The sequence below is a fragment of the Panthera pardus genome, unplaced genomic scaffold (genome assembly GCF_024362965.1).
Source record: "Panthera pardus isolate Hobbes unplaced genomic scaffold, ASM2436296v1 HiC_scaffold_24, whole genome shotgun sequence".
In the NCBI taxonomy this organism is placed as follows: domain Eukaryota; kingdom Metazoa; phylum Chordata; class Mammalia; order Carnivora; family Felidae; genus Panthera; species Panthera pardus.
In genome coordinates this window covers 14,145,934-14,167,921 of record NW_026526810.1, presented here as the reverse complement: position 1 = coordinate 14,167,921, position 21,988 = coordinate 14,145,934, and the positions used below count along the sequence as shown (strand labels likewise).

Genomic DNA, 21,988 nt, shown 5'->3' with positions numbered 1-21,988 from the left:
CTGGTGACGCATGCCCAACGAAGGAGAGGGGTGGGTTGGTGACAACAATGACATGCTTAGGGCCAGGCTCAGTATAGACTTGTGGGAACGAGACCACAGCAGCACAGAGCAGCTCTTCAGGGAGCTCCCGTCCTGTGCCCACAACAGAGCAGGATGTGGAGACCTATGACCCTGCCTCCCTTAAGGAACCAAATCTTTCTGTAGTGGGGGAGAGGTAGACATTCCTGAAATAGAAATGACAGTGCTGTACACGCAGAACAATCAGAGAATGCCAGCACAGAATGGACAGGATGCACATGAAAAGCAAATTCACAGGGGAGAAAGCATACACCGATGGCCTGGAGGAAGGAGCCATGTGACCCAAGGGGCTGACACTTTGGTGCCAATTTTGCTCCCAGACTCAGGCAAGTGCCAAGTGGACACAGGGTCTCTGAGAGTCTAGATCCTGTTCTCCCGGGGGGCTCAGACTCCAGCTGTGAGGCTCTCTGCTCTCGAGAGGTATCTTTTTGGACATCCAAATCCTTCCCATTTGACCACCCTTTACAGCCGCCACTTTCTCAAAGGAGATTTACTTTCAATCGCCATTTGCTAAATCTGCCCCCTGTAAACCTGTGGGGGATGGAGGGATTAAGCCTGATTACAGATGTTATAGAAGGGCCTGTGAGTGCCCAGTGGTGCGAGTAGAGCAAGGAGAGGAGGCTGGAACCAGCAAGTGCTCCTCCTCGGCTGGCCCAGCCAACAGCCGGCCGTGCCCCAGACTCAGATCCCCTTGCCAGGGCCCGTGGGGCTGCTGCTGTGGGGGCTTTGCCTCTGCCCATTCAGGGACACAGGAAGCAGGCTCATGGGCTCCCTGAGGAAGATGAGCAGCTCCTTCAAGAGGGGCTCCCTCAAGAGCTCCACATCGGGGTCACAGAAGGTGAGTGAGTTTTGCCTGGCAACTTGCGGGCAGATGGACAGAGGGACACTGGTCTCCAGCTCTACCGACTGGAAGGCTGGACAGTGGGCTCCTATTCTCGGCAGACTGTGGCAGGGATGGGGTGTTAGTTGTTTGGAACTCCCGTATCAGGACTGCTTCTGGGGAGGTGACTTTCCTTTCCTGCTAATGTACTCAATGTCTGTCCCCTCCTGGCTGCTCCCTCCCATGGATGTAGCCAGAGGCACACATGAGGCCTGTGGGGGTGTGAGCCGTGCCCCAGCAGCTGTGCAGTTTCAAAATCACTTCCCCCACGATGATGCCACCCACTTAGCTCTCTGCATCTGGACTCTAAGCTCATCTCTTGTTCTTCATGTTTGTGGGAGCACTGGTGGCCTGTGGGGGACACTGAGTAGGGATCAGAAGCACCTCGGAAGACCTAGGGAGCACCAGGTGGTTCCCAGGACTCCGGGCAGACTTTGAGGAAGGTGTTGTGAGGCCTGACCCCACCCTAACCCCTTCTCCCCACTCCTGCTGATGGCCCCCTTCAAAGCCTTGCAAAGTATGTGCTGATTTGAACATGTGTTTTTTCCAGATGGGTGGAATGGTGGCTCTGAACACCCAGGACTGCCTTAGTTGACCCTCTGAGCACAGGTATCTTGGACAGGTCACAACCTCACCCCTCTGCCCTGACTGCCACTCAGAGGGCTGGGGAAGGCCAGCCAAGAGCCTAGCCTGGGCCACACTGGAGTCCTCTGGACAGCCCCTTGCTGAGCTCACAGGAGTCAGAGGAGACCTCTGCTTTTCCCGGGTCTGTCCACTGGGCACAGGCTGGAGGAGAAGCAGGAGGAGGCCCTGAGTGGGAAGAGAGGACGAATTTATCCATCAAGCACTCACTGAGCATCTGCTAAGTGCCAGGCAGTGCTCCAGGAGCTGGGGATGGAGGCAGGTGAATGCCCCCGGAAAGACCATTGACCTGGGCTAGAAACAGAGGGGACACCATGCGGCAACTGCTTGCCACCTGCCGGCACACAGCTCACCAGCCTGTGCGTGGCGGGGGTTGGGGTGGAGCTGTTGGGCCACATATTCTGCAAGTCTCCTGACATCCCAGAGCCTGAAAATGCAAATGGAAAAAATAAAAGTCTTTCTTTTTTAATAAAGAGTTAAAACTCACCTCTGTTTCAAGAGGAAAGACTCACCCTTTGGGGGCTCAGTAGGGTATCTATCTATTTGCTCATCTATGTGCACATGTGAGAGTCAGCATTGTTTTAAGAGAAAGGACACACTCCAGTCTTGTGTAAATTAACATTTGCAAATCCTCTGCAGCTCTTGGCAGGAACCAGAGACTCAAATGCAGCCTGGGGTCACAGGGCTCCACGTGACCCCTCCTCCCCAAACAAAGCCAGCCCACACAGTTCTTGCTGCTAAACTCTGAAAACGAACAGGCTTTTGTTTTCTTGAACTTAAAGTCTCCTATTGACCCGTGCCTGGTATCCTATCTTATATGTAGGGGTGGGGGAGCAGAGTTTGCAATTGGCAGGGTCTGGGAGCAGGGAATTCACCCAGAGAGGAAGGCAGAAGCACTTAAACTTTGGGCAAGACTGAAAAATAGCACCCCAGGGACACCTGGATGGCTCAGTCAGTTGAGCCTCCTCCTCTTGATTTCGGCTCAGGTTATGATTCCAGGGTCGTGGGATGGAGCCCTGAGTTGGTCTCTGCACTGAGCATGGAACCTGCTTAAGATTCTCTCTCTTTCTCCCTCTGCCTCACCTGGACCCATTCCCAGTCTTCCCCCCCCCCCCAAAGGAAAACAGCACCCTATTTATACACACACTCACAACTATTCCTTCAGGGCTGCTTGCTGTAAATGACTGAGTCTAAAAACAAGGATGATGCCTGACCCACTGACCATGCCAAATTCCTACAAAAGCTTCACATAGTTAAAAGTCTTAATGACATAGTTTGCCCTGAGGTCTATTTATAATAGCCCTCAAGCTAAGAAGTAAACTGCTAATGCAAGAAGGAAAGACAATAACCATGGCTTTTAAGGAAGTTATGCCTTAAGGAGGTGCTAGGAAGTGTCCACAAAATCACAGGGGCAGAAAGCAGACTGTTTTCATTCTGTTTTCTCACATACTTGACTCTCCTTTGACACCACTGACTTGGTGCCAGTTCCCTGTTTCCTAAACAAAAGCCACATCTCTCTGCCTAGTGCTTGCTGAAACACACCAGCTGCCCTCGTGGGGGAAAAAAAACAACACAAGCTACCTTTTATATAAGCCTTCCAAGGGTCATTTCCTCTGGACCTTTAGTTGTCAAAGGTAGATTTGGCCCTTATCCTCCATTGGTTGGCTCTTTCTACCTCCAACAATCTTCCTTTGGTCTTAGACGGAAATGCCCAGCATGGAGTCCTGAACCAATGAAGCCAGTGGACTTTGAGTATTGTCCTCAGCCTGCTGGCAAAAATAGTCCCTCTTTCAGGAAAAGCCTCAAGTATCCTCGCAGGAGGTGGAAAATGTGATTGTGATTCTTTGTATAGCACTTTCATCCCTGTCGACATCTTATTTTGCTATAAGATACAGATAAAGTTTGGAGTCTGTGATCAAGTTCCTAAGCAAAATGAAATTATAGTACAGCCCAGCAATTATACCCTAAAGTCTACCCTGAAAAATTCTCGTGCCTGTACACAATGAAATGTACACAAATGCTCATGTCAGCATTGTGTGCGATAGAAAACCAGAAAGAATCAAATAGTTCATGTATGAAGATATAGACAAGCTTTTGTTTCCAAGCAATGGAATACAACACAGCACTAAACCATGAATGAACCAAGCCACTTATATCAACATGGATGCCTTGTTGAAGAAAAACACAAGCCCACAAAGTGCACTATTTATAGAAAATTTAAAACACACGAGAAAATCCAACATAAATGCATATATATTCCTTCAGAGTGGAGGTATTTAACCATATGTGCAATATGTTTGCACTCTCTCTTGCTCTCTTTGTCTCCCTCCCTCACTGCCTTCCTTCTTTCCTTTTAAAGAGAAAAAATATGAAGCACATATGGAAAGTTATAACATCTGTAACAACAGAATTGTGGGTCTTCACTTCCCCATCATATAGTCTTGTTTCTGATTGTGAAATCAAGAGAATGTTTTCATAACTCAAAAATGTTTTAATACTCTTAAAGTAAGTCACCGGGAGAGTGAAGGCAAACCCAAGTGTCCTGATGTGGGGGCTGCCTCAGCTGCTCCTATAGAGGGTGAATTCTTACTAAGCTAAAAGCATATTATAAAGTCATGCAGGGGCACCTGGGTGGCTCAGTCAGTTAAGCTTCTGACTCTTGACCTCAACTCAGATCATGATCTCATGGTTTATGAGTTCAAGCCCCATGTTGGGCTCTGTGCTGACAGTGTGGAGCCTGCTTGGGATTCTCTCTCCCTCCCTCTCTCTCAAAATAAATAAATAAACAGAAAAAATCAAACTCGTGCAGAGAAACACCTTGTGAGCTCACCTTGGGTTATCTGAGTTTCCATCTCTCAGTTCATCTGCTTGCCCTAGACCTGTAGATAGGGGTCAGTCCACCAAGCTCACCCTCTGCAGCCCTGCTGCCCTTCAGAGCAGGGGCCTACCTCAGGGGTCGGGGCTGGGGAGAGGGGAGGGTGTCTCACTTCAGTAACCTTCCTCATTAGCACCAGATCCAGCTCTCCATGAGGCAGAGGTAGTGTCATCCCCACTTCTCAGAGGGTGTTGCCCACAGCCAGGGCAGTTCTGTGTTAGTCATGTAGCCTGTATATGGAAGCCACTGGAATGCGGGATTCCACATGTAAACCTAAGACAGTCTTCATTCTGAAGAAGGAGTGGAACAAGGCAGCCTCATCATTTGCCTGTTCTTTAGGAAATGTCCCAAAGGTAACAGATCCCACTACATCCTCACCTGTCTGGCTTTGCTGTCACACATGGAATAGAATCTCAGCTCTGCCTGTGGTGCCAAGCCAGTTGTCTTATTAAACTGTTAGTTGATCAAAGACCAATACTTTTCTTTTCTTTTTATTTTTTTAATGTTTATTTATTTCTGAGAAAGAGAGAGACAGAGTGCAAGTGGGGGAGGGCAGAGAGAGAGGAAGACACAGAAATTGAAGCAGGCTCCAGGCTCTGAGCTGTCATTACAGAGCCCGACACGGGGCTCAGACTCATGAACCACAGGATCATAACCTGAGCCAAGGTCAGACACTTAACCAACTGGGCCACCCAAGAGCCCCAAAGACCAATACTTTTCATGGAATGCAATAACAAGGATTTACTAAAACATGCAATTTTCAAAAGACCTACAAAATCCAAGCTCTAGTTTTGTCTTTTTATTTATTAAATTCAACAGATATCCCTTGATGCCTTCAAATTACTACAGTCGTGTCTGAACATGTGACTGTGCTTTCTGCACTCTCTGGTTACAGACCTAGAGACCTGCAGCCCCTGTACTCAGAACACGCTTTGAGTACAGGAGTGTAGGAGATCCTGAATGTCCCATTTAACCCTCCTCCCAACCCCATAGGACAGGGGCTCTGGTCCACTTACAAGCTGAGGAAGATTCTCGGGGGGAAAGGCTTGCCTGAAGAGCCCCAGTCTGGGCTCCACTTTCCCCAAGGTGCTGTAGTTGGCCTCTTGGAAAGGAGCCTCTTCCAGAGAAGCTGCAGAGAACTCTGTACCAAGTCCTGGGAGAGTTCCTGCAGCCAGGTGGGGCCTGCCCACCAACTGTGTGAATACAGGGCTCTAGGGGGCACCCAGGCCCAGGAACTGGCCCCAGATTCCATACTCATATCTTAGAAGAGTTCTCTAGGCAACCACCCTTGAGTGATGTGGTCAAGGAACCTTGAGTTGAGTTGGGGGTGTGCCACAGTAGGTCCCCAGCTTAAGGACAGTCCACTGGCCAGCAAATACTCCTTTCACCCACATGACAACTGGTCTTCCTTGGGCCTGTGCATCTAGCCCCATTCTGGGGCTCAGTGTGCCTTCCTCACCTATGAATAGGCACCAGCATCTCATTCTTCCTGGGTTCCTTGCTGTGTCCAAATCCTCCACTTTTAGCCCACTGACAGAAAGTGTATTTGCCTGGTTCCTTTGCTCTGAGGGGTAAAGGCCTCAGACTAGGCCAGCAGGTGGAAATGAGGACAGGAAATGGGTCAGTGTTATTTGCCCAAAGACCCTGCCCCTTGAAGCACTAGGGAGGAGGGCAAGGGAAGAAACAGCAAGGAAGGTGTGAGGTCAGATGTGAGGGGCTGCCTGTGGGGTCTGTATGAGGAAGTTGGATGTGAGGAAGGGCAGCCAACTGGGAAGAGTGAGCAGGTTGAAGGAGCTTGCCAGCAGTAGGGGCCCACAGGCTGATGGTTGGGTCTGGCCAGAGCTGAGGCACCACTGGAATGATCTGTGCTGGTTGCTGGCCCAGGCAAAGAGCTGGCTGGAGCTCCCATGCCTCTGAAATGCCAACACAGCCTGCAGATCTTCCTTAGGGTAAATGTTCAGGAGAAGGGCTGTATTAAGGAGCTGCATGACCTTGGACAGGCCATCCACCAGGCTGAAGGATGCAAGGGGAAACTCTTGGAAAGAGACCATGCTGGACAGAAGGCAGCCCTGTGAATTCTGGGGAGGACTCTGGCCAAGAGAGTTGTGAAACATTCGGATGCTTTGTTCAGTCAGCCTGAGAGTGAGGGAGAGGGGTCATAGGCTTGAGTAGAAATCTCTAACTAGTTGGGTGGTAGTAGCTGTAAACAACTGAGATATCCTCCTGCTTCTGGACCTCCAAAACCTGACCGCAAGTGCATCCTGGAAACACCAGCGTCACCCTCCTCCCCACCCCAGGCATGCTGAGTCTCAAACCAGGGGGACCACAGAGTCCTCTTTCAGAGATTCACAACAGACATCGGCCTATTAAAGAATCTGATAAGTCCTTCAGGAAAGAAACCTCCATTTAACCCAGAGTTCCCTACAGAAATCCTTTCCAGGTAAAAATGAGACACCATTTCTGGAGCCCAGGCCTGAAATGCCACATTAGGCAACAGGAAAATCAGTGTTGTGAGCTAATGCCTAGGGATGACATGGAAAATCTACCTCATTCCTGACTTTCTGTATAACCTTCAGCCACCCAGGCCCTGGTGATGCTGCCATTATGGAATATTGAAATGTTTATTAAAGAAAGAAGGAAATGTAAAGATTTTGCTTCTTAAAGTCACTATAGTATCGTTGACATCCACCAACAGAATATTTTCTTCAAGTTTCAGAATTTGATGAACTTGACAGAACCTTGTCAGGAGGGAAGAGAGATTTTAAAGATGCACATGACCAGGGGCACGTGGGTGGCTCAGTCGGTTGAGCATCTGACTTCGGCTCAGGTCATGATCTCACAGTACGTGAGTTCGAACCCTCCGTCAGGCTCTGTGTTGACAGCTCAGAGCCTGGAGCCTGCTTTGGATTCTGTGTCTCCCTCTCTCTCTGCCCCACCCCTGCTCACACTCTGTCTCTCTCTCTCTCAAAAATAAACATTAAAATTTTTTTTTAAAAGTGCATATGACCAGCCATAGTGGCCAGTGGACCCAGAGGGCTCCTTGCAGCTCCCAATTTATTCTTAAAGGCTCACCAGTATGGTGTTTGGTTCTTATGTATGCATGCATGCTACAGTACACAGAACCAGGGAGTAATTGCTGAAATACTTACAAGAATGTGGAATACCTCTCCACTTAATCTGAGCTGAGATGCTATTTTCTTGGGAATATACATGATATAGCTTGGGAATATAGCTAGACGTGGCTCTTTGGAGACCAAGATATACTTTCATGGTTGGTAGAGATTTCTAAAAGCCACCTTCTCCCTCCACCCGTCTCCACCCTAAAATGAGCAGGGATCTCTGTGTCCCTCTGTCCATTCATGCGCTTTCCAATGCAGTCCAGAGGTCCTTGAGGGGTACAGTTGCACCCCAGGCAGCCAGCAACCTGGAAGCTTTTGTGTCCCCCAAGGTGGACCAGAGCCCATGGGGGGAGGGTCTTTCCTCTGGCCTCTCTCTGGCCCTTCCCTTTGCTCTCCTCTTCCCTCTTCTTGCTCCTTTCAGGAGCAAACATAGCAAATTTGGGGATTTGCTTCCTGCCTGGTTTTTCCAGCTCTCACCCAGGTGCTGGCCCCATCCTATTTCTATGGTAATTCCCTCCCAGGACTTTGATGTTGGCCTAACTCAGTGCTTTCCCAGCATCCCCAAATACATACCATTTTCACATAAAGGGTCTATATCTCAGCCCCCGGGAGTTGCCCTCCCACTCAGGGGATAAGTGTGATGGGGGGACTTGTGTCATTTCTAGGTGTGGTATGTAGGGTGCCTGCAGGTTGTCCCCAGGGCTGCAAGGAAGGAAAGCCAGAGACCTTGGGGTGCTTGTCCTGGGTGCCCAGCTCAGAAAGCTTCGGGTATCATCAGGCTACCCAGCTATTTTATAGCTGAGGACCGAGACCACGCCGGGGCAGTGTGTGCATACTAATGACCCATACAGCCACCTCCCTGCTCCTCAGAGGTTTCTGGGGAGGATGATTACCTTTGCTCCTAGGGGTGACATGATTAGCATCCTGTAGCAGCATCAAGCTGGGGAGGACTCTCCTCCCCTGGGCTGGATGACAGATGATGGCTTCTGAAATTTACACAAGGACAGCACTCACTAGCTGCTCTTTTGTCTTTTTCTTCTCTTGTGGGGGGCCTAGGAGCCTTCTATGAGAATTTACTTACCCCTCCTTCACAGAAAAAAAAACAACCCTCCATGGCAGAGGCCCAGAAGCACCTAAAAGCCTCCTTCTCACAGAAATCCACACCCTTACGGCTGAGTTTGTTTCTTGCAGGATTTGGATTTCTATCATGGAGAAAGAAGAGCCTTCTCTCCTACACCACACAGGGTGCAGCCCAGTCAGAGAGGCCTCGCCCAGGTCCACAGCTGCTGGCCGCAGCTGGAGGGTTAGCCTAGGACCCCTTGCTCACTAGGGCTTATTAACAGGGTTTCATTCTTTAACCTGCATTTTGCAAGATCCAGAGGCCAGGGCCCCACTGTCCTTGCAAGTACTGTCAGACCCATCTCATTTGACAATCTTTATACGGAAAGTATCTTGTGGCTTTATACTTTGTTAGACCCTTGGCTTGACCTGGGCTGTCCCCCTTCCACCCGAGGACATGCTGTAAAGCTCTTGGGGAAAAGACAACACAATATACAGCCTTAGTGATGTCTGACCCTCCTCTCGTTTCTGGCCACTGCTGATATTTCGTTCATGGGTCCTAGCCAGTCTGCCAGCACCCTAGCCCAGAGCAAGCCTCCAGCACCCAGCAGACCAGACACCATAAACCTAGGCCATTAACCAAGTCCTGTATCCCTAGAAGGCAGTTCAGCAGTCACCTCCTGGGATCTCAGCCCCTCTCCCCTGCCCCTTTTCAAAGAAGCTCCCTCCCCAGGAGTATTTCAGCATCTAAGGAAAGTTATCCCTGTTTTCTATATCAGTCCCTTGGTGTCCTCAGAGCGTGAATGCAGGTAAGTATCTAGCGAAGGTCTGTGTGACACTGGGCAGCATCAGACGGTCTGATGGTGGACTACATGCCACCATGCATGGGCCTCGCTGGCACCCTTGATTCTCAGCACACCAGCAGCTAATCTGAGAGCAGATTAGAAAAAAGTCGAGAAGGAATCTTCAATCCAAATCCCGGCTCAGCTGTGTGGCCACAGGGAAGCCATTCAACCTCTCTTGGCCTCAGTTTCCTCATCAGTAAAATGAGTTGGATTTGCATGTGCCTTATTTTCTATATACTTTATGCCATAAAAATAAAAACCTTGTAATAGGTCACAGTTTTAGTTTTTAGAACACTGACTAAAAGGCAAACAAAATCCTGTCATCGGCTAGTAAGTTGTTGGTGGGAAATGCGGCATGGCTCTGTGTTGTTTTTCTCTACGAATTCACCGTGGTGTTTTAGTAAAAATAAATGCATACCATTATTCACCTGACAAGCACATTGAGTGCTGCTGTGTACTGGGCAGTGTTCTTGGAGCTGGGGATCTGGTGATAACAAATCAGAAAACAACACTGTCCTCACTGGTTGACATCACAGCAGAGTCAATCAGACAGTGGGCCACTGCTAAGGAGAATAACAGAGCAGCAGAGGGGCCAAAACATCAAGGAGGGGGTTGTGATTGGACTTTGGTCCCAGGGAAGGAGGCATTGACAAAGACCTGAAGGAGGAGGGGTAGGGAGCCACCCAGGTGCCTGTGGATGAACATGGAGGCTGAGGGAACAGCCAACACAGCAGGAGCATTTCCTGTGAGTAGGAGGAGAATTGAGAGGGACAGAAGCAGGGTGGAGGGAGGGGAGAATAGAGATGCGTGGGCAGGGCCAGTTGGAAAAGGAGAAAGTACCCCAGACCCTCAACTCTGTAGGCCATTGTGCAAACCTTTACTGCAATTGGCTTTGACCTATTATGAAGTTTATTGATTCAAACATAAAAGGGAGATTGTCCAGGAAGGCCAAGATTTGAGATTTGGAGGAGGAGGTTGAGCTAATTGTTACTGGATTCAACTGGGTTTAGTATTCCATGGGCCTGTTTGAACAGTACAGTGCTTCAAATGCCTTATTTTATTTTATTTTATTATTTTATTTTATTTTATTTATTTTTAAGTTTATTTATTTTGAGAGAGAGAGAGAGAGAGCATGAGCAGGTTGGGGGCACAGAGAGAGGGAGAGAGAGGATCCCAAGCAGCATGGAGCCCCAATATGGGGCTCGAACTCACAAACAGTGAGATCATGACCTGAGCCGAGATCAAGAGTCAGATGCTTAACCGACTGAGCCACCCAGGTGCCCCAGCCTTGTAATTTTAAATAGTGCTGTAACATGTATTCCATAGTGGAAGACAGTCCCTGTGTTCAGATGGCAAGCATGACAGGGGTTGGAAGAAAAGGAAATGCACATGGAAACACAGTCAATGCTACAGACGCTTGGCATCTATCTCCTGCTGCCTTAGACAGCCCACGGAGTCCATGCCAGTGCTCCTCTTCTGGCTCCCTGCTGCCCCTCCCCTCTCAGTCCACATCCAGAGGAAGTGCCACAAGCCTCTGGTCCCCTCCTGCCCTCCATGAGATAACTGGGAGATGGCCGATGCCCCACCCGGTCACACTTTGCTTATGGCTGCTGCACACAGACTGGAGAGTATGTACACAGAGGGGGGTGGAGAAGGGTGCGGTGGTAGACTTGTCTTTACTAAAATAGAATTACATAATTCTCATCACTCTGCACCTTAAGTGTCTCACTCTTTCAGGGGGATCCCTAAAAATCAGAAGATTTAGAGCTAACCCTATCTTGCATTTCTGGGTATTTCATCCATAAGTATGTATGTATAATGGGCTTTTTCCTTTTCCTCCCCGCCCCTCCTCTCCCCCGCCCATTTAGCTATGTGCTGTGTAACCTGCCATCATTCTATGCTCAAGTGAATGTGTACTGATGTGTGTGTACATAGGATATGTATGCATATTTAGGGCATTTGTCAGTGTTTGCTTCTAAAGATGGGATCATAAGTAACGTGCTTCTCTGTGTTCTTGGACATGAATGATTTTAAGATTCTCAGAACCAGCCCAATCTCTTCATTTGAGGAAACCAAGGTCCAAAAGGGTTGGCCTGCTGAACTTGGCTGGGCTCACCCTGTCCAGCAAGGCCTTGCCCCATTCCTCCACACCCCTCCCAACCCCCATACCCCCTTTCCACCTCCCACACCCCCCCACATGGCTGCATTCCAGCCACATAACAGGCCTGCTCCTAGCCACTTGTTCTGCTACCTGAGGGCCTTTGCACTAGCCTCTCTTTCTCTCCTGGGCATGCCCTGACCAGATAGCCACAGGGCTCACTAGCGCCCTTACTGGGAACCACTCACATTTGAGTCTGCCCCAACCACCAGCCCCCTTTCTCCCTTTACTTTTACTCACAGCCCTTCTCAGCACTTAATATGATGGATGTGTGTGTTTGTCCATTCTCAGTCTAGGGCAACAGCCCTAGGGAGCAGGGTTTTTCCCACCTTGTGTTCCAGCTCAGCAAACACTACAGAATGAGGGAGATGGTTTCCCTGGTCATCCAGGGCCTTTCTAACGGAAATGAAGCCCTCTGCGGGTCGGCCTTTGCGTGGTACTCATTGGTGTTCTTTTCCTTCAGTTTCCTGATTGCAGTCCAATCATCAGCTTTCTAAATCTCTCCTGGTTAAGGAGAATGGGTAGCACTGAAAAGCAAAATGAGCAAAATGCACCTGCGCTTGAACTCACTGGCACACTGCAAGAATCTGGGAGTCAGTCAAAGTAAAGATGGCGGCAGTCTCCACCTGGAAAGAGATTCTGTAGACAGCAGCCACCCCACATCCCCTCTGAAGCAAAGTGCTTTATAATAGCGGTAGTCGGGTTCATAGCAAAAGGAGCATGGGCTGCAGGTGTAGGGGTATGAATTTGGCTGGGAAGCCAGTGGCCACTCCATTACAGAATTAGTTAGGGCTTACTGGATAGTAAGTCAAAGAAATCATGCCTGGCTATTTACCAACTGGGCCTTGGCCGCACCCAGCCGCTACAGATGCGCTGAATCAGCTAGTCAGCCCGCAAGGTGCCATCGGGAGTCGCCAGAGGCTGGGCTGAGAAGCCCCCCGCCCCTCCCCCGCCAAGGCTGCTTAGACCCCAGGGCTGCCCTCCGGAGTAGGGCCTGCGGCTGAGCTCGCTGCCTGCGGCCCTGCCCGCTTTGCCCACGGAGCAGCCACCTGCTCGCGTTCCTCCTCTGGGCTTGAGAAGTGTGAAGTGCGCCTTTCTGCTCAAGAGGCGGCCAGTGCGCCTGCCTGTTTGGCCCTGCCCGCAGAGCCCCTGGCACACCTCCCCTGTGGTTGCCAGACTGGTTCCAGTAACTCACTGGAGTGAGCCTGAAGGTCAGGGGGGCCCAGAGAGGGCAGGGGAGGAAGAGCGTGTGTGTAGCCAGGGGGCTCAGGCCGACTTGCGGGTCTTGGAGCTGCCTGCACCCCTCCCCCAACCCCCTGCACCCCATCTCCGCTTTGGGGCTGCTCGATGTCCTGCAACCCAGGCATGGGGGGCGGGGAGAGGGCGCTGTCCAAGGGTAATCCCTGTAATGGCCCAGGAGGTGGTGCGGCAGCTGGCCTGGCTAATGCTCCTTTAATATCTGCTTTCATGTGATTAATGGCTGTGGATAAAACCTTGAACCCTGGAAAGCAGGCCTGGCTGCTAAGCCTGGCCAAGAGCATCGCTTTGGGTTCTGTTGATAACAGGGAGTCATTTCAGCGATTTACATTTTAACACAACTGTTTGAGGACAGCTGCCAAGCCATCGTTTTAGAATGTAAGGAAAATAATAAAAGAAATAGGGAACTAAACTCATGGAAAGCCCAGACAGGAGGGCAAGAGGGAGTTGGGCTGAGCCTGTTGTGGGGGAATGACAGCAGCTGGGGGACCCAAATGTCTTCTCACTGCCCCCACCACCCGCCCATTCTCACCTCCCCTGGGCTCACAGTATCTCCCTGGCCCCCTCCTCGACCCCTCCAGGCTACACTAGTAATGATACCATGAATATTCTGCCAAACTGTATAGTCTACACATCTTTTCTCTGCATTTGGTCTCATTTGCTTCTCAGCAGAGCCCTGTAAAGAGCAGTGTTAGTGCAGAAAGGCCAGATACCAGGCAGGGCACTGGGGGGAGGTTCTAGAGGCCCCAGACGTGCCCAGCATTAACTCTTCAGTTGCCAGGTCATGGTGATGTGCCCAGGATCCCAGGGAGAGGGCTGGGACACTCAGTGGCTACTTCCTGACCTACATGGAAGCATCCTGATATCTGGAAATGCATCCCTGCTACCTGTGATGTAGGAAGAGGTGGATGTTTTGGTGCCCAAGTCACAGATGGGAAAACCAAGGCTCAGAAAGCTATAGAACCTGCAAATGTCTGGAGCCACTGGATGAATTGCACATGTTTTCCCTCCTGACAGGTTGGCCCGCCAGAATCTAGGGCATTGCCCCATGGCAGGGTCTGTCCCACAGCAGGCTTCCACTCCTTCTCCAATATTCTGTGACCTCTGGGCTCCCCACACAGGTATCAGATGCCTCTGCTCAATTATCCTCATAGGAGGAGATGGCCTGTCTCTCACAAGAACAGTAGGCTGCATGGGGATGACAGAGATCTCCCCTCCCTTCCCTGGACCACCTAGCCTGTCTCTGCCCAGGGCCTGGTCCTGCTGCCTGCCCTCCCTGAGTGTACTCTGTGCACACCTCTAGTCAACTGTACTAGGTTGAACCATTTAAAAACTGCCATTTGTGTAGGTCAAAAACAGCCAAATAGCAACAGTTTCATACATATTTTTTTAGGAAGTTGGCAAGCTAGAGCAAACTCTAGGAGGGCAGGTTGGTTCTGGAGGTGGCCAGGTGGGGGCAGCAGAGAGCTGCCAGGATCATAGGTGAGGCTGTGGACAGAGCCAGGTCCAGAAAATGGCAGGATCTTGACAGATAAGCCAAAGTGGAGAGAGCCACCCAACCTGGGATCCCTTAGCTGGACAGAGCTGAAGGGTGAGCAGAAATATAGGCACTGTGACAGTGGCACCAATAGCTCTTGGGATAGGCTCTCCTGCCCAGTCCAGTCTGACTACCCTCAAGGCCGAGCCTCTGGTCAGGGGACCTGCCAAGTCCCTGGGGCTTTCCCTGACGGCAGTCCACAGTGGAGAGATGACCCGGCCAAAAGCAACAGCACACAAAGCTGGAAAGGCTGATCTACACACCCTTCTCTGTGACTGAAGTGCACGTCAGCTTGGTGTTGACCCATGTATCTCTTGCAGCATTGCTTCCCACTCCTGCAAGCTGCTGAGGAGGCCACCACACAAGCAGTGTGGGGGCCATCGGCTGGCATTAGATGCAGACTCTCTTGATCTGAAGCTGGGTGGGGGGCTTTTGTCAGGATTGCTTATGAGACTTGCTGGGTCCCAGTGCACAATTAAAATGGCTAGCTGGCCCTTTGCTCAAACATTATTAAGAATTTTAAATTGTTAGTGTTCCTACGGCTCAGTCAATTGAGCACTTGACTCTTGATTTCTACTCAGGTCATGATCTCATGGTTCGTGGGATCCAGCCCCATGTTGGGCTCTGTACTGACAGCCCAGAGCCTGCTTGGAATTCTCTCTCTCCCTCTCTCTCTGCCCCTCCAGTACTTGTTCATGTGCACACATACACTCTCTCTCTCTCCCAAAATAAATAAGTAAACTTAAAAAAAAAAAAAGAATTTTAAGTCAGCAAAGCAGAGCATAAGATCAAGCACAGAGCCCCTTTGAGGGCAGGGCCCATTTGTCAGCATGGATTGCATGCCTGTGAAGCCAGCCCTGGCTTTCTTCTTGAGCCTAGATCCTGTCTGGAGTGCGGTGCAGGGAGAGAGAGATTGCCTTCTGCACATCTACCTGTGCCTGTAATGTTCAGATTCCATGGCTCAGAAAGCAGGGAAGCCCTGGCACAGGCCACTCGTCATTGTCTAGCACTGCCCTGCCCCAGCTGTGAGCAGGAAGGGAGCTGAGGCACCTGCAATAAGAATGACACCAAACTCCTGAGGCTCCAAGGTGGTATAGTACACCTTCCTGGTGAAATGGGGGTGTGCTGCAGGTATCCACGTGTGCAGTCCAGCCAGCATCCTTTACAGTTCATCCCCAAGGAGCAAGGCTCAGACAGAAGAATTTAGAACAAAGACAAGCAATGCAGTTCCACAAGAGAAAGAGGAGACGAGTAGAGGAAGAGAGAGGCCAGATTCTATAGCAGCCACCGGGGGCAGCCCAGGACAATGAGATGGTGATACTGTTAGCCATTTCAGTGCCACAACTGTTGCACTGTTGAGTATTGGTTAATGTTGATGTAGATTGTTGAATACTGTAAACATCACCCCTGGATGGTGACAGGCTTAGTCCCTCCAATGATGGATTCCATTCCCAATGGACACATTCTGGAGTTCATGGGGAAGAAGGAAGCCCTCTATTCTGTCAGCCTTGGATGAAACAATGATCAGCAGAATAGAGAGGGGAGGCACAGGTCAGGGAGTCTACAGAGCAAACGCCTGGTTGATCAAAATCCTGTTTGTTTCAGTCCTGGCTGTGTCATGGACCAGCTGTGTGATGTGGGCCAAGTCACCACCTCCCTGAGCCTGAGCTCCTTATTTGCAAGACAGAGGAAAGAATGCCACTTTTTCTTCCTCACAGGATAGAGACAGATGCCAGGCATAGACTATGCTAGCCAAGGGGCCCCAACCTCCAGCCCTCCAGGCATTACTTTAACACAGACCACATTGCTTCATTTCCCATATCCAGGGAGGACAGTGTCTACCCCCAGATGTCTGAGAATCCCTGGCAATGTTGAGATCCCATTCCACAGCCACTGCTGATTCCTGTAAATTCCCAATGCCTACCTCTTCCCCCAGAAGTTCCTGCATTTCTTCTTGTCACCATCCTATCCCAAGCATGGATCTGAACCCTTTGTGACACATCCCCCCTCTCCAAACAATCACTTAGCCGAGGCAGTTATATGAGGTCAAGTTGTAGTAAAGGTTTGGGAACTACTGTGAGACCAAAATGGAATGGTAATATTGCCATCTCCCTGTCCTGGGCTGCCCCAGCGGGCTGCTATAGAGGTCTGGCCTCTCTCCCACCTTCCTTTCCTGATTCCTATTCATCTCCTTTCTTTTGTGGAACTGTATTGTTTGTGTTTGCTCCAAATTCTTCTACATGAGCCCTCCTCTTCAGAATTCTACCTTATACAGAAAATCAGCCAGCACGATGATTTTCTGCTAAACTAAAGGCCATCTGACCCCCAGGACTGGTAGGCCTTTGGCAAACCTAAATTGCATCCAGATGCCATTTGCCCACAGGAGGCCTGGAGTAGCAGAGACTCAGAAACATATCTGACTGGTCATCTAAGGGGAATCTGTGAAATATGCTTGTAAATGGCCGCTTCTCCACTAAGTCAGGAATCACCTAGAAACCCAGGAGAGGTTCCCAGGAGTGGGAAAACCCAGGGATTTAGCCTTGCAGCCTCACACATCTGTTAAGTGGGCAAATCACTTAACACCTTAATTCAAGATTAATGCATTTGTAAAGTGCCTTGAAAATCAAACCATTTCTTCTCTGGTCAGCACCTGATAACAAACTTCCAACAATTCATTTTGCCCACACAGCCAGCATCAGCTCCCTCCTCCCAACTCCTGGCCCCCACTGCCTGGAACCTGGACCTACAGTAGGGGACCGTAGGTATGTGTAATTCTTCCAAGGGTAGGAGAGTTCTAAAGGGAAAATGGGTAAGGAGAGGGAGAAGGGAACATCTACTGAAACCTGCGGCCTAAGTGCACATGTGCTGATCACAGGAGGTATCTCTAAGAGAGAGCCACCCACTCATACATGCATTTTGCAATAGCCTCCTGTTATTGTTAAATGAAACATATGAATGTCTCTTCAATCATTTTTTAAAATTGTGTTGTTCAAATTTGTATCATTCTTGATTTTGGTTTGTTTTATTACCAATCACTAAGAAAAATGTGTTTAAATCTCTATTTCTTCTTCTTGTGATTCTGCCAATTTTTGCTATGTGAATTTTGAAGCTATGTTATTAGGTATATATATATATATATATATATATATATATATATATATATGTATATATTTAGAATTCTTTTAATCCCTAGTGAACTGAACCTTTTCTCATTCTCTCTCTCTGTATCTTGGTCATTCTTTTTGACTTGACATCTGCTTTGCCTGAGATTAATTATGTTGTTTTCAATCCTTTTGATTTCAAGCTTGTTATATCCTTATATTTTAGGTGAGTCTCCTGCAAATAGAATATGATAGGGTTTTTAAATATATAAATATATAATATATATATAATATATAAAATATATATATTTATATATAAAATATATATTTATATATAAAATATATAAAATTTATAAAATATAAATATAGAATATATATTATATATATATATATACATAAAACATGAAAATTTTGGCCTTTTGTCTATAGTACTTATTCCATTTATATATAATATAGAGTCTGACCTGGTTATTTAAACCTACCATCTTACTATGTGCTTTCTATTTCTCACCTGTTTTATGTCCCTTTTCTCTCTCATTTTCTGCCTTCTTTTGGATTGATTGATTATTTTTATTGTTCTCTTTTTTCTCCCTACTGGAATGGAAATCACATTCTTTTTCTACACTTTTATTTTTTGCCTGGGATTACAGCATGCATCCTTGATTTGTCAAAGTGTGGTGTTAATTAGTCATTGCAAAGTCCTCGGAATTCTAACTCCATTTAATACGCTCAACTTACTTGCTATTAATGTCATGTTTTTTAAATTACTAGCATGTATTTTTTAGAGCAGTTTTAGGTTTATAGAAAATTGAGCATGAAGTACAGAGACTTCTCATATACTTCCTCTCTCCCCTTCACAATTTTCCAAATTATTAACATCTCGCAATACATGGTACATTTGTTATAATTGATGAACCAATATTGATACATTATTTTTTGATAAATGATTAGTAATCAAAATCCATAGATTACATTAAGTTTCATTCTTTGTGTTGCACATTCTGTGAGTTTTGGCAAATACGTAATGTCATGTATCCACCACCACAGTATCATACAAAATAGTTTTCCTGCTCTACAAATCCCCTGTGCTCCATGTATATATCCCTCTTATGCCACTGAACTTCTGGTGTCAACTGTTCTTTTTAATGTCTTCATACTCTTGCCTTTTCCAGAATGCCATATAGATAATGGAATCATACAGTGTGTAGCCTTTTCAAATTGGCTTCTTTCACTTAGCAATATACATTTAAGGTTCCTCCTTGTCTTTTTGTGGAGTGATAGTTTGTTTTTAGTGCTGAATAATATTCCATTGTTTGGCTGTACCACAGTTTGTTTATTCATTTATCTATTGAAAGACGGATTGTTTGCTTCAAGTTTCATCAATTGTGAATAAAGTTGCTATAAATATTTGTGTGCAGATTTTTGTGTGAATATAAGTTTAAATTCATTTGGACACAATTGCTGGATCACATAAAACAATGTTTAGCTCTGTAAGAAAGGCCAAACTGTATTCCAAAGTGACATTCTGACCAGCCATAATTAAATCTTTCTGTTGTTTCACATCCTTCCTAACATTTGATATTGTCATTTTTAAAGTTTTAACCATTCTAACATATATGTGTGTTGGTATTCTTTGTTGTTTTAATTTGCAGTTCTTGCTATTTCTGATAACAAATGATGTTGAACATCTTTTCATATGTTTATTTGCCACCTGTATATCTTCTTTAGTGAGGTTCCCAGATCTTTTGTCCAATTTTTAGTTGGATTGTTGTATTCTTATTGGTGAGTTTTAAAAGTTCTATGTATGTTTCTGATATAAGTCATTTATCAGAAATATTTTGCAAATATTTTCTCCCAGGCTCTGGTTTGTTTTTCATTCTCTTAGCAGTGTCTTTCACAGAGTAGATATTTTTTATTTTAATAAAGTTTGACTTAGCAAATTTTTCTTTCATGGAACATTCTTTTGGTACTATATCTGTAGTCATCTTCAAACCCAAGGTCACCTCTCTTTGATTTCTTTTGTTAGAATTTTGTAGTTTTTCCAATGTTGATTATGTACATATTTTGTTAGATTTACTACTAAGTACTTCTATTTCTCCTCCTCCTCTTCCTCCTCCTCCTCCTCCTCCTCCTCCTCCTCCTCCTCCTCCTCCCCCCTCTTCTTCTTCTTCTTCTTCTTCTTCTTCTTCTTGGTACTAACATAAATGGTATTGTATTTTTAATTCCAAATTCTAATGGTTCCTTGCTGGTATATAGGAAAGTAATAGGCTTTTATCTATTAACCTTATATTCTATAGCTTTGCTGTTATTGTGTATTAGTTCCTTTTAAAAAAATTTTATGGGATTTTCTACATAGGCCATCAATGTCATTTGGGAACAAAGGCAGTTTTATTTCTTCATTTCAAATCTGTATGCCTTTTATTTCATTTTATTATCTATGGCATAAGCTATAATTTCTGTATGATTTTGAAAAGTATAGTGAGAGGAGGTATCCTGGATTTATGCCTGATCTTAGTGGAAAAACTTCAAGTTTCCCACCCTTAAGTATGATACTAGCTCTAGGGTTTTTGTATATGTTTTTTATCAAGTTGAGGAATTTCTTATCTATTCCTGGTTTGTTAAGAGTTTTTATGATTTATGGATATTGAACTTTGTCAAATATTTTTTTCTGCATCTATTGATATGATTACATGATTTTTCTTCTTTAGTTTATCAATATCATGGATTACATTAGTTGATTTTTGAATGTTGGACAAGCCTTGCATACTTGGAATAAATCCCACTTAGCCATAATATAGAACTTTTTAAATACATTATTGGATTTGATTTGTTAATATTTTGTTGAGGAACTTTTGCATCTATGTTCATGAGATATAGTGGTCTGTAGTTTTCTATAGTTTGTAGTTTGTAATGCCTTTGTCTGGTTTTGGTATTATAATAATGCTGGACTTGTACAATAAGTTAGGAAGTGCTCCTGTTGCTTCTATTTTCTGGAAGAGACTGTACAGAACTGACATATTTTCATCCTTTAAAAAAAATGTTTATTTAATTATTTTGAGAGAGAGAGCAGGAGCAGGGGAGGGGCAGAGAGAAAGGGAGAGAAAGATCCTAAGCAGGCTCTATGACTGTTAGTGCAGAGCCCAATGTGGGGCTTGATCCCACAAACTGTGAGATCATGCCCTGAACTGAAACCAAGAGTTGGATGCCCAACCGACTGAGCCACTCAGGTGCCCCAGCATATTTTCTTCCTTAAATGTATTGTATAATTCACCAGGGAACACATCTAGTTTCCTGATGCTTTCGGTTTTGTTGGTTTATTAATTATTAACTCAGTTTTTTTTTAATAGATATGAGCCTATTCAGATTATCTATTTCTCCTGTGTGAGTTTTGGTAGAATGTCTTTCAAGAATTGGTTAATTTCATCTAAGTCATCAAATCTGTGGTCATAGAGTTGTTCATAATATTTCTTTGCTACCCTTTTAATGTCCATGGGGTCAGTAGTGATGGCTTCTCTTTGATAACTGATATTAGTAACTGTGTCTTCTCTCTTTTTTCCTGGTTAGCCTGATTAGAGATTTTTCAATTTTATTAATCTTTCCAAAGAACAAGTTTTTGGGTTAACTTATATTCTCTATTGATTCTGTTTTTTAATTTCATTGAGTTCTTCTCTAATGTTTATTTTCTTTTCTTGTACTTGCATTAGACTTGATTTGCTCTTTTTCTCTAGTTTCCTAAGGTGAAAGTTTAGATATTAATTTTAGATATTCTTTTTGTAAATATATGCATCAAGGCTATAAATTTCCCTCAAACACTGCTTTTACTGCATCCCACAAATTTTGATTAAATGTACTTTCATTTTTTCTTAGCTCAAAATATTTTTAAGTTTCTCGAGATTTCTTCTTTGACCCATGTGTTATTTAGAAATATGTTGTTTAATCTCCACATATGGGGGATTTGTCAGCTATGTTTCCATTATTGATTTTAGTTTAATTGTGTTGTGATCTGAAAAATATATTTTGTCTGATTTCCATTTTTTAAAAATTTTTCGAAGTGTGTTTTATGTTCTGAAATGTGACCTGTCTTGACCACATTTGAAAGTAATGTATATCCTGATGTTGTTGGATGAAATATTCTATACTATAAAGGATGATTAGATCCAGTTTATTGATGATGCTGTTCAGCTTATTGATTCTCTGACTGTTGGAACTATAAATTACTTACAGTTTTTTTTAAGTCTCCAGCTCAGTAGTGGATTTGTCTATTTCTCCTTGAAGTTTTGTCAGTTTTGCCTCACATATTTTGATGCTCTATTCTTAGGTGTGTACATACTGTTGCAGGATTTTTATACCTCAATACCTGGGGTTCGTTGTCCCAGCGCTTTGAGGAATAAAGAGGTGAGGGGCACTTGGGTGGCTCAGTCAGTTAAGTGTCCAACT

At 46.1% G+C, this 21,988-nt stretch overlaps 1 protein-coding gene across 2 annotated transcripts in view; it reads left to right on the top strand.

Annotated features, from left to right (window-relative positions):
• Positions 1-674: 674 nt before the first annotated feature.
• TRPM1 (transient receptor potential cation channel subfamily M member 1) overlaps positions 675-21,988 on the top strand; it is a 136,243-nt gene continuing 114,929 nt past the window's right edge. For both annotated transcript variants that reach the window (XM_053888797.1, XM_053888796.1), the window contains exon 1: positions 675-916. In XM_053888797.1, the coding sequence (XP_053744772.1) occupies positions 842-916 (75 nt within the window). In that variant the 5' untranslated portion in view covers positions 675-841. The remainder of the gene's footprint in view (positions 917-21,988) is intronic.